Genomic DNA, 20,123 nt, shown 5'->3' on the forward strand with positions numbered 1-20,123 from the left:
TTAAACATTCACATCATCATCACAGAGCCTGCAGTATTTTAAGTTGTGCTGTTTTTCCTTTCATCAGATCTGAAAAATGTGGCGTACATGTAAAGAAGACGTCTTCAACACTCAGACCGGGTGGTTTTAATAACGCTGTTAATGTTAAATCAGGGCTCTCAGACTTCCTGTGTGAGCGAATCTAGAAGAATCAAGGCTAGCCTATTTCTTCCTCAGGCCATGACCATCTCAGCCAAAATAAACAGCAAACAAGAAGACCGCCATGTTTCTCTCGTTTAAGGAGAACTGAAATGTTTCTGTATTTTTATGCCCTACTCATCAAGGTTTCATGGAGACTCTGGAGGTCACTGAAGGTCCAGCAGATTCATAAATTTATTCATTTTTCCTTCATGTAGTTTACACTTTCCATCCAGACTGGTTGGTCCCATACAAGCATAATCTTCATGGTAGTGTTTTTATGAATTATATTAGAAAACATACAAAAGATCATCAACAGACGGACATACGAAGCTTTTAGTAAACAGATCAATTCTTTTTCTAGATCAGAAATATTTACACTTTGGATCAGGAGGGCAGTGCTGATGTCTCACTAGAAAAATGTACATCTCCTAAAAAACAAGGAAGCAAAAATGCATTATTGCACAAGTATTAACAGTACATTTAGAGCTGTCTGATCTGAGGAGGAATACAGGTTTTTGAATGCACTTGTTTTCAGAACTTTGGCAGACAAAAATATAAAACGATTCAATCAGACGAGGTTTGTGTTGAAAGTGCAGGTAGAGTGTCTGACGGACTCGGCAGTGTTTCCAGTAAACGAGCTGCACACATGAAAAAGGCAGGACTGGTGTTTCATAGGCACTTAATAGGTGATAAAAATGTAGACAGCGGTGATTTGGCGGCAGCGGTGAGGCTGAATCCTCCGGTCATCTCATGTAAGAGAAGTCAAAGTCAGCAAAGATCTCCTGTTGCTCCGCCGTGAGGACGCAGGCGGTGCGGGGGAGGGTCAGGACGGGTTTGAGGCGGGTAAACTCCTCGTCGAAGTTGCTCACGTCTTTAGGCGCTCTTATGACGGGCAGGAACGGAGGCTTCACCTTTTTAGCCAGCAGGGCGTTCCAGTCCATGGCCTGAGAGTGAAAGAACACGAGAGCTGAATACTGAAACTGAAACACAGACAAACGCTGTCAGAAACTCAACCATGTGATCAGAAGCTCCTTCAAAGCCAGCAGGGTGCCGACTGAACCTGACCTGGAAGAATTTGTGCCTTTTGATCTCAGCGGCGTCCTCTTCTCCCGCTCCGAGTCTCATCTCCGGATTCTTCTGCAGCAGCTGAAACAGAGAGAGGAGCAGAAAATAAAACTCTGACCAATCAGAGCAGTCGGACTCATTCACTTCAGATTTTTCTTTAATTTTCTCTCGGCTCATCAGATTCATGAAACCGTCCTGAGTCTGCTGAATTGTTCTCTCCTGTGTAATGAAACTAATGAATCCAGGTGCTTGGAAGCAGGAAGCTCATGCACATTTTTCCAAATAAGAGACACGCCCTTTTATGCCCATATAAGGACATGGGCCTGTTAGAACCTCCTGAGACCCTGCAGGACATTTTTACATTTAACTCTCCTACAACACAGCAATGACTTCTGCTGGTAGAATTTTAGATTAAATTGTTCAGAATTTCCATAAAATTTTAAGCAATTGGCTTGGAATGTCTGGAGAATTTGCTTTGAAATTTTCAGGAAATTTCTTGAATATCAGAATAGTTCGTTTGTTTTTGATTTGTTTTTTTTCTGCAGTGGGTGTTGTGCCTGACACTTGTTTGGTACTTTTTAATGGGAATTTCAAGAACTACCTTGTATATCTTTGGAGATTTGATTGAAATTTTTGAGTGAGGACTTTGGATTTTTTAGGGGGAATGTTTGGAAATTTCCCCTAATTTTCCATTGCATTTGGGGGTATACATATATATATATATATATATATATATTTTTTCCATTCTCTTTTTTTGAAGTTCTTAAGTTCTTACAACAATGGTACATTGTTCACAAAGAATAAACAGAACCCTTTCTTACAATTAGAAAATTAACTAACAGAACATGAGCAGAGCAGGTATGACATGTACTTTACTTCAAAAATAGAATAAAATAATAATAATTATAAAATAAAATAAAAAAACTCCCACAACACCACACTCATTCCTTTATGTTCCAGTGTTACTGGGGGTATATTGTTGTGAATTTCATTACAAATTTCGGGGAGTTTGCTTGAAAATTTTCAGGAATTTTCATGGATTTTTTGGGGAACGTTTAATGTGAATCTTTCGACTTTTTCAGAAAAGCTAACAGATTTTTTTTTGTGTAATTTAAGGGGTATATTTTTATGTTTGGGGAATCTCTTTATTTATTTATTTAAAGGGAATTTTCCAGAATCTCATACCAGAACTTAAATGTTAATCAGTCGTCTCTGGAGGGTTTTTAGATTTTGTTCCAATCAGATCAGAAACTCTGATGTCAGACTCTTCTTAAAAACTTTGAACCTTTATTTTAGGACATTTCCTCAGCTGTCATCCATGTTGAATGAAGAGACCAACCTTCTGGATGAGAGACACCGACTGAGGAGAGAGGAAGCGAGGGTATCGGACGTCATCGTTGACGATGCTGTCGAACACTTCCTCCTCATCATCACCAGGAAAGGGAGACTGAGACGAATGAAGGAGAGAAGAAGAAAGTTAGCACGCCTTAAAGTCGGATATTTAGTAGATGAACTGCAGGCTTTTTAGTTCCTGGATGCTGTTAACAGATGAGGAACTTTAAGAACAACAGTTAGATCAGGTAGAGTGAAGCCTCTGGTTGCAGTCCTACCTCTTTTTTGTCTTTATGACCCTAAAAACATCCCTCTCTTGCTGCAGTTCCTCTTAAAGCTCAGACATCCTACATTCACTCGGTTTCTCTCCCTGACATCTCTCATTGAGCCGTTTGCTCTCGACCAGACTGAGCTGGCTTTAGGGCTTCATTTGAGGCAAGTTGATTCCTGATTAGCATAATAAGAGCAGAAGTATTCAAATGTATTATAATCAGTGGTTTTACAAAGGGAAAAGCCATGAGATGAGGCGCCAATGTGACAGTAGAATATAAAAAAACACCGCCATGATGTGAAAGGAGTCTCTGGTAGTGATAAACCTGCAGATGAAAAGATTCTCCTGTTTAACAGAGAGATGAAGATCAGCATTCAACAGTTTTACCAACAACTTCTCTGTTCCGGCTCATCTGGAGGCAGACTGGTAGATGTCTGACTTTAACTACAGCTGATTTATCCTGTGTATACATCAGCAGAATGGTTATGCAAGGTCTGCAGCGCTCAGCCTGGTCAGGGTTCAGGGTCTGAGGAGGGGTTCTCCCTGCACTGATCAGTCAATCGCAGGGCTGACATACAAAAAACACACAACACACACTCAAACTCACCTACGGCCAATTAAGACCAATTAATCTAACAAGCATGTTTTTGGTGGTGGGAGGAAGCTGGGGTGCCCAGACAGAGGCCATGCATGCATGGGGAGAACATGCAAACTCTGCAGAGAAAGGCCCTGACCAGGCAGACCAGGAACCTTCTAACTGTGAACAACAGCTCTAAAACCTGCACCCCCTGACCCTGAAGATGATAAGCTATATAGAAGATGAACGGTTGTCTTCGTCCTCACCAGTAGATGCTTCATGCAATAAGACTAGTTGCATGAAAAGGTTTTTATTTTCCTCCGATAACTGCGTAATGGCTCAGCCTCTCTGCACGCCCATGCATGTCTGCATGGACTGACAAACACCACAATAACAGCAGCATTAAAGCTGAGCCTTTGACTGTTTCTGTGCATGCATTATTGTGGAGCTTTGATAAAAACATCACATGGTTCAGCTCCACGGAAACAAACACATGTTCAAACACGTTTACGCAGCGCTTTGGCAGAGTGGGCGAGTGTTATACGGGGGAGTGACAATGGAGGCCAGGAGGGGGGGCAAAGGTGCAACCATTTTAGATTTTAAAGAAAATCTGTTCATTTTTATGATTTTCAAAAGCACCAGTTTCAAAGCAGTACAACCAAGAAGTGTTCTGAACGTCAGCATGGACAACTGGAGCAGCGGTGTGGCGTGCAAATCCACACAGACACAGTAGTAAGGCATGGATGATGTTCATACTGACCTCTCCCACCAGCATCTCATAGATGAGCACTCCCAGACCCCACCAGTCCACACAGCGGGTGTAGTTGTTGTCTGTTAGAACCTCTGGGGCCAAAAACTCAGGAGTACCACAGAATGTGGAGGTTCGGTCTCCATGACCCATACCTGCAGACGAAACAGAGTCACTAAGTCATCACTACAAGTTTAATGTTGGGATAAAACCAGAAATAGACACAGGGTGTTAAAGACTCTGAATACTGAGGTACACAGAAACAGGCTTAGTTACAGCATGAATGAGTACAGTGGTGTGCAGGAGTCCGTCTACAATTAATGATCATTAAACAGATTTACTCACTATTGTCTGACTCTGGCTAAATATTCTTGTGCCCATTGCATTACACTTTTTCTAACCTTATATCAAAGTTAAAGTTCAGTTTGTTTTGACAACACTATTATATAAAAGACACAGCTGACCTTCTTTGCAGAGACCAAAGTCGGCGATCCGAACGTATCCGTCAGCATCCATCAGCAGATTATCGAGCTTCAGATCCCTGACAGACAGAAACAAACAAATATCTACACACTGCTCAGACAAAGAGAGAGAGAGGGTGAAGTGAGACTGCTGGATCACCTGTAGACGATTTTGTTCTGGTGGAGGAACTCGAGGCCGAGCAGCACGCAGGAAGAATAAAACCTGAGAAACAAACAGAAACAAACACTAGAATGATAACCCGCTCGGTGTCTGTGTGATGGGTTAGAACGTGCCGTGTCCTCACAGCGTCTGCTTCTCAGTGAAGATGCTCGTGTGGATGTGCGTCATCAGGTCTCCTCCAGGTGAGTACGCCATCACGAAGCAGACGTGGTCGGCGGTCTGGAAGCAGCCGTACAGATTGACCAGGAACGGGTGGCGGGAGGTGTTGATGACCTCGAAGATCCGCTTCTCACACACCAGGCTGAACACACACAACAACACACACGTTTGTTTCTACTCTGTGAGTGCTTTACAACAGCCCATAAACGCTTCATTCAGGAGATCAGCCATCTTTATTTCATAAAAACACCTTCAGCTGTTCAAAGATGAACATTTATTGGTCTAATGGCAGGAAGAAGTCAGCAAATTAAATAAAAGAAGTCAAACAAGTAAAGAATAGAAAGTGTTTTGAATAGTAAGAGCAGCTGATAAAATGAGAATGCTGTGAATTCTTATTTGCTAGCACAACCTAAATAATATGGAAAATAATAATAATAAAAAAATCAATATAATAACAAATAATAATAATAACAATAACAATATTGATAATAAAAAATAATAACAATAAAATAATAATAACAAAATATAAAAAAATAATAAAAAATAACAACATTATAATAATAATAATGCAATAATATAATAATAAAAACATTGATAATAAAGTAATAATAATTACAAAAATATTATTATTAATAATATTAATAATAACAATATTGATAATAAAACAATAATAACAAGAATATAATAATAAAATAATAACAAGATATAAAATTTATGAAATAATAATAATAGTAATATAATAATAAAATAATACCATTTATAACAAAGTAATAATTACAAAAACATAAATTACAATAATAATAATAATAACAACAAAATAATAATTATAAAAATATAATTATAATGATGCTAATAGTAATAACAATATAATAATAATAAAATAATGATAATAGCAATATCATAATTATAAAATAATAATTATAACAATATAATTACTTTATAGCTGACATTTGTACCACACACAGACATGTCCAGTGGTTCAAGGTTAACCTTATTCATGTTTAAGAACCTTTTTTCATCAAAAAATTCTACTTAAAAAATTTAAAACATCGATATTTCTCACCTGTCGACTTCGTCTCGTGTCACAATGTCTCCCTTCTTCAGAGCTTTGATGGCATAAAGTTTTCCAGACTTTTTATACTCTGCTAGCAGCACCTGAACTCAGAAACAAGGTACACCAGGATAAATCCATTCTTATTCTTAAATACTTCATTTTATCCTCAAACACAGATAGGAGGAGACAAGAGACAGAAAAGGAAGCAGAACACCAGAAAACAAGGACAACTTTTCCCTCTTTTTCCCACTAACTTTAGATCTGAGCCTTAGATGAGTTGATCATCCATCCTCAGCTGACATCAGTTACAGCCCAACCCTACTCAGGCTGTTTAAACCTGACAGTTACAGCCCAACCCTACTCAGGCTGTTTAAACCTGACAGTTACAGCCCAACCCTACTCAGGCTGTTAAAACACAATAGTTACAGCCCAACCCTACTCAGGCTGTTTAAACCTGACAGTTACAGCCCAACCCTACTCAGGCTGTTAAAACACAATAGTTACAGCCCAACCCTACTCAGGCTGTTTAAACCTGAGAGTTACAGCCCAACCCTACTCAGGCTGTTTAAACCTGACAGTTACAGCCCAACCCCACTCAGGCTGTTTAAACCTGAGAGTTACAGCCCAACCCTTCTCAGGCTGTTTAAACCTGAGAGTTACAGCCCAACCCTTCTCAGGCTGTTTAAACCTGACAGTTACAGCCCAACCCCACTCAGGCTGTTTAAACCTGACAGTTACAGCCCAACCCCACTCAGGCTGTTAAAATGCAATAGTTACAGCCCAACCCTACTCAGGCTGTTTAAACCTGACAGTTACAGCCCAACCCTACTCAGGCTGTTAAAATGCAATAGTTACAGCCCAACCCTACTCAGGCTGTTTAAACCTGACAGTTACAGCCCAACCCTACTCAGGCTGTTAAAATGCAATAGTTATAGCCCAACCCTACTCAGGCTGTTTAAACCTGACAGTTACAGCCCAACCCCACTCAGGCTGCTGAAACCTGATAGCTGGCAGAAAAACTAAAGATTAAACTACTGCCTAGAGGGTTCTTTTCATTGATAAAAAAGATAAATGTGACAGCAAGAACTAGAAAATCTATGCTGCTTGGTCCCCTCATGACCAACCCATCCTGGTCATGAGGGACAGGGAGGGGGTCCAGTCTCAGTCATGGATCACGTCAGGCTGGTCTCAAGCTTGGACAGAGAATCTATCCTCTAATCCTGCATTTCCCAGACTTTTTACAAAGCAGGAGCCTTTGACCTAACAACAGTGTTCTCTGTACGTTATCACTTCTCAAGCCTGAACCGCCCACAGCTGGTTGGTTGAGCTGATGGCTGGTGCTCAGCCTGGTGCTCAGGTAGACTCAGCCTCGTCCTGAGCGGGTGTTTTCTGCTTTACAAGCCTGGAAGAAGCCACTTAAACTCCATCACATCAGCATAGGAAGCATCAATAACATGACTTTATCTCTTTGGCATGCAGAGCCTTGTTGTGTTTTCAGAGAGGAAGAGTGTTTTAGGGTGGAGGTGGCTATAATGTGTACTGCTGACATATGTTAAGTGTCCCATTAAATACGGTAGAAGAGAAATATTTTAAATTCATTTAGCAACCAAAAAGGAATCTCCAGCCATCCAACGTGGATACCAACTGGACTTAAAGGTCACATATTTGACCCTTTAAGACAAGTTTATATTGGTCTCAGAGGTCCCCAAATCATGCCTGTGAAGTTTGTTGCTGTAAAAACACTCCAGTATTGGATTTCCGCATGTCTAAAAACCCCTCTGTTTCAGCCCTGCTCAGAACAAGCTGTTTCTGTGTCTGACTCCGCCCCTTCAGGAAATGGATGTAGCTTAATGGATGTGGCCATTTCCTGATCCTCTTCTCAGCTGATCAGGAGAGGAGGATGGAACTTTCTTCCAAGTGGGGAGGGCCAACTGAACCTGGGGGCGGGGCTAACTCCCTACATGACATCATGAGAGGAAAATCTGAGAACGGCTTGTTTCAGTACACATTTTCTGAAATATGGGGGGGTTTCTGATTGTTGGGGGGATTGTGAACAGCGGTCTAGTCCAGAGAGCAGTCTGAGCAGGTAGGATCAGGTCTGTACCTTTCCAAAGTGACCCCGTCCCAGCACTGAGATACAGTTAAAGTCATCCATCTGTAGTCCTCCGTCTTTTCTGCAGGAGAACAAAAGAGCAGAAACAATCATCAGACGGTTAAAGGTGAAGGTCTGCACTCAGAGGTTTTTCTTTCATATCCATCAGGGTGGAAAATAGAGGCAAAATCATAAAAATAGGCATAAAGACATATATTTCACTTTCACTGTTCTAAACGTGAACTAGGAGGCAGAAATAAGCATTTTTAAAGAGAGGAAGACGGTCTAACCAGTTCATCCAGGATTACAGCCTCTGCTGCAGCTAAACCAGCGCCTACATCAGGATTAGTCACGAAACAAAAGGGCTGATTTAGATTTTTTTAGCTACAGAGAACAGATGAGGGTGAGGACAGTATGTGTTTGTAGCAATCCCAGTTTTCCCAGTATTCCTCTCCACAGTCCTTTTAAAGCTGCAGTGTTAAAACTAATTTCTCCATGCTGGGAACAGAGTCGGTAATATTTATAAAAAGTTTCATGGAGGGAGGATTTGGTGCTCCTTTTTTTACCTGCACCATGACTATCTTCTTCAATCTAGTTTCAGGTTCTGGGTCACAAAACTATATCTGATTCTTCATGCAAGAAAAAGACGATATACTTATTGTTCTAGCCTCTTGTGTGGTAAATATACTGGATAGATGGATCATGACACCTTGAAAAGTAAAAACCCGACCGTCTTTGCTTGAAGTCTGACTCACCGTGGCGTCGACTGAATTGAAGGTTGTCTCTTTGGGCTCTTGTTCTCAGGAGGAGACTGAATTTAAACACAAAGACATGAGCTAGATCACTCAAATAATGCAGGAAATATTGTCTAACACTAACCCAGGTGCCAAACAAACCCCTGCATTATTTTAATCATCATTAAAGCATTTATGACTGGAGATATCAGCGTCTGACTCACTGGAGAGTCTTTGTTCTTCCTCGATCTCTGAGGAGATCTGCTGGGCTGTTCCTCAGTGAAGTTTAGATTCACTACAGCAGGCTCCCTGAAACAGTGGACATTCAAGCTCAGGATTTCAGCAGCGATTCTTCCAAACAGACAGATATTTTGAGCAAGATTCCATAAGAAAAAACGAGATTAACTGTCTAAATATCATTCAAATATGGCAACAGTTTCAAACACAACTCATAGTTTTCTCTTTCACTGCTCATGTCTGGATCTTTGACTCTGATCATTTTGATGGTTTTATAAAGACTTAAACAAGGACGGAGAAATGGAGGAAAAAAGCTGGAGTTTCCAGCTGCACTTTAATGCTTGGGCGAGTATTTAGGACAAGGATGGTGTGGATGTGAGTTTGGTTCATTGATCAGAGTTTTGGACCATAATGGAGCTCCATGGCACAGAGGAAGAAGTATATAAAGATGGGGATTCTTGACGGTGAGAAAAATACAAATAATCACCAGATTTATCATTTATAACGCTCCTCTCTATCACTGCTGTTACCACGCGGCTGTGTCAGCGTGCAGGTCACATCTCTGCAGTCTCACATTTCATGACTGAACAGAGAAATCGCCCGGAGTCACAGCGAGCCATGGAGCGAACATCTCTCCTCTCTTATATTCAACGTGACACGGAGAACTTTCTGGGTCAAACACAGAGAATCTTCGTTACCTCGGAGGAGATGTGATGGAGGACGCGGAGCCAGAGTTGGTCACGGCTAACGGAGGGCTCATGGGCTCCAGAGAGCTGCAGGGAGGAGGAAGGATGCTCATCATCAGACGGCCCCAAGTCGCAAAATTCATGTTCATCTGAGCGGCGCGCAGGAAGTCCTTCCCTGAGGGAGAAACATCAAATCTTAACTTTGACCTTCCAAGGGAAACTGTTGGGTGGTCCTTTAACTTGCCCCTGCTTTTAAAACAACCATTTAAAAGGTGTTATTAAATATAAAATATCTCAGTGATGCATTATGGAAGCTGTTACCTTTCTCTTTGGGGAAGATTCTCCTCTGTCTCTGGAGTTTAGAGGGACGCTCAATGACAGGATTGATGAACGTCACCTAAAAACAAACATGACTGACTATTATCCATGCAAAGGACCAGGGCACAGCGTTGGCAGTTTTACCTGTGATTTTGTCTCTATTTAACATGATGAGATATAAAAAAGTCATAGAGAGAAAATTCTGTTAGAAACATATCAGCAGGGTTGCCAGGTCTGCAATTTTCCTGCAAGATTGGGCTACTTTTTACGCACTGCTGCAGGTAAATTTTTTTGTGTTCATTTAATATCAAAAGCAGAATAAAGAACTTTATCTACCTCAAACACAACAAAGCCACCCAGCAGAGAAGCAGGAAAACAGAGAGCATGGCATCTTAATGGCTGATGATGAATTTTATGAATTTTGATTTGTCACCCGACCTGGCAAACCTGCTGATAAGACGCTCGTCTTCACATCTGTGAGACGTACATAAAGTTACAAAAGCCAAATATTAGCAAATCGTTTTCCACTTTCATTCAACTGAACGCAGCACAAAGACAAGCTGCTCAAATTCATAACTTGTATTTTTTTATTTAAAACATTTTGAACTTGCATAGCCTGCATAGTATTTCAAAAAGTTGGGACAGGAGCACATTTCCAGCTGTGTTCCATCCCCTTTTCTTCTGGCAACACTCTACCGGTTTAAGTTTTGAAAGCAGGATTCTGTCCCATTCTTGTTGATTTACATTTCAAGTTGCTCAACAATCTGGGTATCTATTGTCCCTTTTTGTTTTTCATACAAAAAACACGATTAAAAACCAGAGGTGATCAAGCCTTCTCTGCGGTGGCTCCCAGAATGTGGAACGAATTGCAACTAGAACCCCCCCCCCAATTTTTAAATCGCGTCCTAAAACTCATTTTTATTCTTTGGCTTTTAATTCAGCTTAAGAGTTGTGTAATCTCTGTATTTTTATGTCTTTATAGGTCCTAATCCCTGTGTTTTTTATGGCTTTTTTATGTTTTAATGTGTTTTTATTTCATTTTAAATGTTTTTATGGTGATCTTGTCTGCTTTTATTTCTTTTATTTCTTACTTATTTATTTATTTCTTATTTCTCCTCTTAATGTTTTTTACTTCTGCAGTGTTTGTGATTCATTTTTAAACCTATTTTGTAATTCTTTTATTTATTTTTTTGTGATTTTACTGTGCAGCACTTTGGTAAACTTGAATGTTTTTAAAATGTGCTATATAAATAAAGTGGATTGGACTGGATACATTTTAATGGTAGACTTCATGTAGACTTCATGGAGGCCAGTGTTGACCCCGCCCTCTTTCACTGTGAAGCCATGCCGTTGTGACTCGTCAGCATATGTGTTGGCGTTGTCTCGCTGAAATGAACAAGGACATTCCTGAAGAAGATGTTTGGATGGAAGCAGACGGTGATCCAAACCTGAGTGTACCTCTCGGTGTTAAAGGAGCCTCACAGATGTGCTAGTGACCCACAGGCACCAATACACCCACACACCCACACACACCATTACTGAGGCTGGCTCAGTGATAACAACATGGATGGTCCTGTTTCTCTTCAGTCCAGAGAACTCGACGCTCAAAAACAATCTGATATATGGACTGGGAGGTCAGGTGAGAAGTGGGCGGGGCTTCAGGATTTTGATATGTGTCATTGTCTTCCCATGGTAGAGTCTTGATTCAGTTTTCTGAACAGAATGATGACAGTTTTTGATGCAGTGCTGTCTGAGGGGTCAGAGGTCATGGGGATTCAGTGTTCAGCCTTGCCCCTTACATTCAGATTCTCTGAATCTGTTGATGATATTCTGGACTGTAGACGGTCAAATCTCTAAACTCTCTGCAGTTGTACGTTGAGGAACATTGGTCACTAAGTGTTTAAATGTTTGCTGACAGTATAGAACCGTGCTCCATCATTGGCTGTGACTGACTGACCCTTGAACTATCACCTGATGCTAATTAGCCTACTTACCTGTGGAATGTTTCTGAGCGTTCCACAACTTTTCCAGTGTTTGCATGCTTTGCCCCAGCTTTTTTGGAATGTGTTGCAGGGATCAGATTAAGTATTTGTGCATATTAAAAAAAAAAATCAATAAATCTAATCAGTTTTAACATCAAATATCTTTGGCTATGTTCAGCTGAATGCAGAATGAAAAGGATTTTAAATCACTGTTTTAAGAAATTCACATTTTACACAGTGTCCAAACTTTTTTGAAATTTGGGTTTGCATTTGAGTGCAGAAAAAAAACCTTAAAGGAGGAAAGAGACACTAAGGTCTGCCCATCGGTCTCTTAAAGTGGACATTCCTGCTCTACATTATGTTTTTATTTTGTCAGATTAAAATGACAGCGATGACACAGACTGATTGATATAATGTGCTTTTTAAATTCAGAATAACTCTCCTATATTTGACTGAAATTTGCTAAAAATGCTGTATAAAATTAAGATGAAGCCTAGGATTGCTGTTGTGACATTTATTCTCCTTTTTCTGATAAGTTATTGAGATAGAAACTTTTTTTTTTTTTTTACCGTAAAATGAAATGAAATAATCCAAAGTTGATTATTAGATCATAAATCCATGGAGCTTCCCAGCAGTAAATAAACTTTCCCCAGATTAAAGGTGATCACCTCAATGAAGAGGACGCCCTGAGGCTCCAGCTGCAGACACATCCCGTGCCGACGATTATCCAGGAAATCCTCCAGACGCAGAAACTTCACTCCACCCAGTGCTCGCCAGTCCCTCCAGTAGGCGGCGATCTCCAGCTCCCTGGACTAGATCATCACAAACAGGACAAATATTTATAATATTTATGATGTAGAATCTTATTTATTACCTATGCTAGACATGAATGGCTTCATCTGTGTGACTCGGAAAAACAAACATGACAGGAACTTCACTGTAAGGGTGTCTGAGACAAGCACTATTCATGTTGTTTTATTCTAAATTCCTTAGATTGCATTTGGTTTTGTTTTGCATAATAGTTAAAAAAGAAAATTCATAAGTGGTAAAGATAAAAATCTTAGTTCTGATGAAAGTGTTACTTTAGTTACTGTCGCTTTAAGTAGGGCTGGGTATTGTTAAGAACCTCACGATTCAATTCGATTTCGATTCTTTAGGTTGTGATTCGATTCTTTATCAATTCGATTCAATATTGATTTGAATGCTTCAATGTTGATTCAGTAAGGAGTAGAAATACACAAATAACCTGTTGACAATTTTTTTATAATTATTTTCATGCCCATGTGAACATATTTGGTAGGTCACCTCACATTTTTTAGCAAAAAATTATCTGAAAATAAAAATTTGCACAATAATAACTTATTTGTGCATATGGAGTACAAAAGTAAAAAACATGGCAGTTTTGTATAAACACTGAAAAAGTAAAGTGCATGTAAACTTAAATAATATTTCTGTCCTCTTGGAAATTGTGATAAACCTCACATAACATGGTTATGGTTGGTTGTTTGGTCGAGTGAGGCCTCCGTCCATACAATACGAATCACACGTACAGCGACCCCCACTGGCCAGGAGGTGAATCAATTCAGAGAATTTGCTGAATCAATATTGAATTGGGGGAGGAAATATTGCGATGCATGGATTAATCGATATTTTTACCCACCCCTAGCTTTAAGAGAGGACACTGAGGTGCATGTGGCTAACTGCTGCAGTGAGGCTTGATTAGCTGTGGAGTCACACGGTTTTCATACTGTGTCCTTGTCCATGTCTGTACTAATGTATACCAGTTGAGTGAAGTTTTTGGGACACTTTTGGAATTTCTGTGTTTTTTTAAACCTTCAACAACCTTGCTAAGACTTCCAGCCAGCTCAAAGTTTGGCACTTACAAAGGGAAAGATGAAGCCTGGGAGACCAGAGCCGATGGATTGGTCAGACTCCATGTCTGCCAACCAGCATCATTTGGGGAGAAAAAAGGCTTTTTTGCTCTGGCTGTCCCATAATGAAGAGACAGAATGTTCATCTAATCACCCTCATAGCTTTATTGTGAAACACCGTCTACGGCAGGGGCGTCCAAACTTTTTCCTCTGACACATACAGAAATATACAAGCATGTTGGGGCCACTTTAATATCCACAAGGCGAGATGTATGATGTTAAATAGGTCAGAAACAGAATAAAGGAGGAGCTGGGGTGGAGGAGGGTACCAAGAACAGCTTGTAGCATTACAGAGCATGGCCAGGCAAGAGCAGCTTAAAATGAGAGTGATGGGCAAACAGAGTGCATATAGCAAATCAGCTGGCCATCAGTTGATGAGGACTTGTGTTAGATCGGCTGATCTGGGAAGACCTTGACCCCGTGGCCTGCCTGAACTAACACTAAATGCTTGATTTAATGACTGACAAGGAAAACAGACAATCAGATTCAAGTTTTTGGGATGCCAGTTAGATTTCAGGGCGCCCTGTTTGGCCTTAGCTGCCACTGGTTCCACCCCGGAATATTATTGGTACTGGTATTATTTCATCTAGGAGTTAAAAACAAGACATAATTTTGATTGCCAATATTTTTACCATGCACAGAGTTATCCCAGCTCAGTCACAACAACATTTTTAAAAATTCTGAGATGTTTGGTTCTAGAATTTGCTGCGAGCCAATCAAAATTGGCCCCCAGGCCATAGTTTGGACACCCCTGGTCTATGGGGTGTTGCTCAGATGGTTGTGAAATATAGCCCCATGGATGTGAATGTCTATGTGGCATGCCAGGTTAAAGCCTACAGGGTCAAAAGCGTCCATATGTGAAGTGATGTCACGTCCACACCATGGAGAGAGCGTTATTACGATTAAGCTTTAAACTGATTTACTGTTAAAGGGAACGAGAATATAAAATCTCTGAAACCTTTCCTGGTTGTGATTCTGCATCACCTCGTGTTCATGCAGCAAGCTTGACGGCGGATTAACTCTACACCGCCTGTTAATGTCGGCTTTATGTTAAATGTATAATCTCCTGACATGATATGTCCCTGATGACATCATCGTGGTCATCCTCTCTGACTAGATGAACATCTGCTGGAGCTGCAGAGAAAAATACTCCACTTTATCCAGGCTGTGAAACTTCCTGTTCAACCTTCCCTCACAAATAAAGAGAAGAAGAGCCAGCCGGTTAAATGTGACAGCAGAAGTCTCGAGCAGAGATGCTTCTGAGAGTTTTCTGTGTTTAAAACCAGATTAGAGCAAATGTCAGAGGATTAGCAGCAGGATTAGACCAGCCGGACCAGAGTATCAGAGACGGACCTCCATGAGGGACAGCGGTCTGCTTTATTGATCTAAAGCTGTTAGCAGATGTTCTGAATCAGACGCCATTTAGACAGAAAGTAGACACAAAAGAGTGAGAGTGACACCAGAAGAAGCTGTGTGTGGGGGTTAAAGGTCATCATGAAGAGGGAGGAAGTCACTGCAGCTGATTAACTGTCATAATAAGGCTTAAAGAGACATGCTGCTCGGCTTTGACCAACTCCACTGTTTAAAAAACTTCACTCTGTAAGCAATCACCTGAACAGGAAATAAAGTATTAAACCTCAAAATCCTCTGGGAGAGGGCCCCCAACCCCCTCCCAAACCTCCCGTATTTAAAAACTTTAAAGGTTCCAAGTATGCATAAAATAATAACACATGGTCACCTTACAAGGCAAAGTTAAAACCAGCACATTTTAAAAGGAATAAGGTGTATTTACTGAATCAGTAAACTCACGGTTTGGTTTCATGGATGAATTTTCACACAATGAGGGAGAAAAGCTGTTAAAAGTGAGTCAATCCACTGTCCTCCGCTATCTAATAAAGGCACAAAAAGCCTAAAAATAAATCTTTTAAAAAAAGTTTTAAAAGTACTCAAAGGATTCTGGGATTGCTCAGAATGTTAAACAGGAAAGGCCCTTTTCACAGCTTTTCACTCTCATAAGAAATTCATCCATGAAACCAAAACATTAGTTAACTGTTCTGTAAATACTTCTGGGGTGCATTTTACTGAACAGAGTCTTCCATTCAAAATGAAACGTGATGGTTTTTCAGTCTCATGTGTTTTAATACAATAGTTTTTATTTTACTGGTCAGTGGTATAAAAAAGGTGCCAAAACTTTTAACTCATAACTGGAACAAGTGGAAGACAAACAGCCGCTGTGGTTCAATCAGACTTTAAAGGTCACATATTTGACCCCTGTAAGACAAGTTTATATCGGTCTCAGAGGTCCCCAAAACATGCCTGTGAAGTTTGTTGCTGTAAAAACACTCCGGTATTGATTTCTGCATGTCTACAAACTCCTCTGTTTCAGCCCTGCTCAGAACCAGCTGTTTCTGTGTCTGTGGCTTTAAATGTTAATGAGCTGTCTGACTCCGCCCTCCCAGGAAAGGGATGTGGCTCTCCTGATTGGGCAAGTAGGGTGGGACTTTCTTCCAAGTGGGGAGGGCCAACCAAACCAGGGGGTGGGGCTAACTCCACATGACATCATGAGGGGAAAATCTGAGAACGGCTTGTTTCAGCATGTTTTCTGAAAGGTGGTGGTGGTGGTGGTGGTGGTGGTGGTGGTGGTGGGGGGGGGGGGGGGGGGTCTGATTCTTGAGGGGATTGTGGACAGTAAAATATACTTGAAAAAGTGCACTTTGCATAATATGTGACCTTAAAAAAATCCCCCAAATTCTCTTTACATCTCATAAAGATGCAGTGTTCATGTCTCTGACTGACAGACAGCAGAGGAGGGGATCAGAATTTAATTTCACCAATAAACGGGCAATGTTGCAGAGCCCAAACACTGAAATGTATTTGTACAATCTCAGCAACGTGATTGCTCATCTGAAGATGAAACTACCCAAATATTGGGTGCCTTGGACTTAAATGATAGTTGCTGTGATAACGACATGAGTTCCAATATTGTTTTTAATTATTTTAATCAAATACACAGACTGTAGTGCACCTATGACTGGCTGAGAATGACTGACCCGTTCCAGTTCGATGCTGAAGCTCTGATCCCAGGCTTCGTTTCCCAGCGGCCTCCAGTGTGTCCGACCAACAACCCGGTTGTCAACCTTCAACACCACGCTCACCTCGGCTGAAGCACAAATACACACAGATACATCTGATCAATCCTGATCCTCTTCTCCTCATTTTTCATTTTTAAACACTGGGTTATGCTCCCATCAGGCTTCACACTAAACACACATTAACAACAATAAAAGATTAAATAATGAGATATACAGGCGGAGTCGCTGAATGATTCCTGAGCATGGAAATTAAAGGGTTAACTGCAGGGTCGACTTACAGGAGAGCTCGTCAGACTTTGCAGACTTCCCATTGACGCTGCGTCCTGATAGGCCGGATCTCACCTTTAGAGATTTTTCTGAGACGCTCTGAGAGGAGGAGGCGCTCGTCACACGACTGCGGCCTGGAACGGACTCTAACAGGTCCTGACATCCTTTTAGACACACCTCCAATCGACCTGAGGGAGAGCATTTCCTATATCACGTCTCAGGTTTAATGAGAAACATGAATGTGCCTGAAATGCACATTAAAATGAGTTTATTTTCCAGGACCTGAGAGTAGAGACCTGTTATACTGGCTGGTTTGAAGAAGGACGATGAAGAAGAGCACGAAGATGGAGTGCCGGATTGTTTCTTTGGTGTTCCAAACAATGGTGGCGTTCCTGAAGCGAGCTCCTCTTCAATCTCGGCGTGTTTGGGATGGTTCTGAGGAAGTTCATTCAAACGTCTCTCCAGAGAAAGACGCAGCAAATCCACCTTCTGAGAGGACTCCTCCATACGGGCCTGAGCCTGACGGGCAGAGAGTTAAGTTAATTTTTTAGAGCTGCTATCGCAGCACAGCTGAAAGGCTGGGTTTGTACTGTAATCTAAGAATAACATTTTAGCACTTTCAATGTACCGACACCTTAAATATCCAGATTCAGTTACTATTTTTATCATCATTTTTGCAAGATGCAATTAATGCAGCTGCAAAAACAGCTCTTAAATAATTCTGATATGGCATCAACAATCAATGCATATTATCAGTCTGGTATTAAAAAAGCTGCACATCTTCCTTCCTGTGGCTCATCTCCTAACAGAGCTATAACTGTGTATTTATTCAGTCATCATTAACGTGAGTGAGAGGTTCTTCCTTCACTGAATCGTCCCAGGCTAATACCTGGAGTAGAAGGTGCCTGCACCCACCTCTGCCAGGATCCTGCGGTCCTGGATCTTCCTGCTGCTCAGCTGCTTCACCACATTTTTGGCTCCTTCAGCGACGGCCGATTCAATCTTCATGTGATGCATGAGTTCAGCCACACGCAGCTCCAGAGAGCTGACCGTGTCGTCAGGCTGACCTGTGCACACACAGCCAGAAGAAACCTTCATAAATACCCTCTGTGATTTACATGTTCATACTAGGGCTGGGCAATTAATCGCATATTAGATTAAATTGCAATATGGCATGCCGCAATTTTTAAATCACAGACAGTGCAATATTTATTTAACTGGAAATGTTAAAAAATTACAGTTTTATACTCTCTTTTCTTTGTTTATGCTCTAGACATTATGCAAACTTCCAAGTGTAATTTTTATCTTTTTTTTTTTTTTTTACAAAAATCCTACTTTTCTTGCTCATGTTTGTTTTTCATCATCAAAATAAGAATATGAAAGATGATCATCCCTTCAATATAGCAATTAATATCAAATTTGCTATATTAGCCAAAAACGCAATAAGATATTTTTTTTCCCTAAATTGTTTATCTCTAGCTTATTTTATCAAATAATGTGTTTGTTATCATATAAAATGATTTCTTGCTTGTGATTATTGGACAAATAAGATGAGGAACCTAAAAATAATTGCAAATCAAATCGCAATATTGGAAAAAGATCACAATTAGAGTATTTTAGAAAATCGTTTAGCCCTAGTTCATACTAGACTTTTAAAAGTTTGACTGGATACTGGTAAAAATCTAACATTATGCATACCTGTTGAGGCATTAAAACTGAAGTTCTAGACACCCAACGATCGATCATTTTCTTGTTCTTATTACAAAAACTGCAGACAAACTGCACTCAAACTTTATCATGTTTTAGTTGCTGTAAATAATGTTCTTTCTCCCTATTGTGTTACATCTATTTAGGATTTATGTGTAATAACAGATAGCTCTATCTCACTGGTGCCAAAGCGGAGCTACCAACAGGAACAAGGAAGGAATATTAACTTAAATTCTATAAATGCAGTGAACATTGTGGCAGTGAAACGCTGCAAACATATTCATGCAGTTTTCAGCAGTGCTCTCTCTCCTTCTCTTGCAGCAGACTTGTGTTAATAATACGACAAACGATGTGAACTTTTCCAGTTTTTGTACATCGTCAGTCATTGAAATGACCGAGATTGGATCAGTTTTCCAGCAGGGTGTTAATTCAGAGTGCATAGTTCTGTGCAGCTTTCCCTTCACTGGCTTCCTGTCTGTTGCATGATTGATTACATCTGATTGAATATTGAAGCTTTATAGATGAAAACAAGACCAGGATAAGTCTACGGCTGAGGCAGTCATAAAAGTCTGCTTCTCTGTTAGTTTGTCCCTCCTTCTGCACCTCTCTACACCCTCACAGCCCCAGGACGTTCATCGCTTCAGGTTTCTGCCTGTTCAACAGGATATGGAGATGATAAAGGCTGGCTAGGAGCTGTGCATGCATGAGAGGTAGCATTTACCCATTGAGCTGTCCCGCTCTCCTTCTCGGACCTGACTGACTTTGATGATCTGCATTCGCAGCAGCTCGATCTTTGTGCGGCTGTCCTGGAGCATCTGCTGGGCTGTGGACAGCATTTTTCTGTCCTGGAAGATAAAACCAACAGCTTCAGACCTCCACATGCCTCTGACTGTCAATAAGAAACTTCAATCAGCAGGAGAAAGTAATTTGGGGGAGATTTGGGGGAATTCTCTGTGTAGAATAGTACTGCAGCATAACATGAACCCGCTGAGAGATGCCGTCAGCAGATTTGACGGCCAGCCTGGTGCGATACCTGAGCAGGAACCTTA

At 40.8% G+C, this 20,123-nt stretch overlaps 1 protein-coding gene across 1 annotated transcript in view; it reads right to left on the reverse strand.

The window, feature by feature from the left end:
• Positions 1-354: 354 nt before the first annotated feature.
• pkn3 (protein kinase N3) overlaps positions 355-20,123 on the reverse strand; it is a 31,545-nt gene continuing 11,776 nt past the window's right edge. Inside the window, exons 4-22 of the mRNA XM_041811653.1 lie at positions 19,796-19,919; positions 18,283-18,434; positions 17,664-17,886; positions 17,379-17,555; positions 17,059-17,168; positions 12,746-12,889; positions 10,099-10,174; positions 9,790-9,952; positions 9,079-9,163; positions 8,876-8,931; positions 8,133-8,202; positions 6,038-6,129; positions 4,940-5,116; positions 4,795-4,857; positions 4,638-4,714; positions 4,186-4,328; positions 2,585-2,692; positions 1,246-1,326; positions 355-1,124 (exon numbers count right to left, since the gene is read on the reverse strand). Of these exons, the coding sequence (XP_041667587.1) occupies positions 924-1,124; positions 1,246-1,326; positions 2,585-2,692; positions 4,186-4,328; positions 4,638-4,714; positions 4,795-4,857; positions 4,940-5,116; positions 6,038-6,129; positions 8,133-8,202; positions 8,876-8,931; positions 9,079-9,163; positions 9,790-9,952; positions 10,099-10,174; positions 12,746-12,889; positions 17,059-17,168; positions 17,379-17,555; positions 17,664-17,886; positions 18,283-18,434; positions 19,796-19,919 (2,322 nt within the window). The 3' untranslated portion in view covers positions 355-923. The remainder of the gene's footprint in view (positions 1,125-1,245; positions 1,327-2,584; positions 2,693-4,185; positions 4,329-4,637; positions 4,715-4,794; positions 4,858-4,939; positions 5,117-6,037; positions 6,130-8,132; positions 8,203-8,875; positions 8,932-9,078; positions 9,164-9,789; positions 9,953-10,098; positions 10,175-12,745; positions 12,890-17,058; positions 17,169-17,378; positions 17,556-17,663; positions 17,887-18,282; positions 18,435-19,795; positions 19,920-20,123) is intronic.

The sequence above is a fragment of the Cheilinus undulatus genome, linkage group 17 (genome assembly GCF_018320785.1).
Source record: "Cheilinus undulatus linkage group 17, ASM1832078v1, whole genome shotgun sequence".
NCBI classification, from domain to species: domain Eukaryota; kingdom Metazoa; phylum Chordata; class Actinopteri; order Labriformes; family Labridae; genus Cheilinus; species Cheilinus undulatus.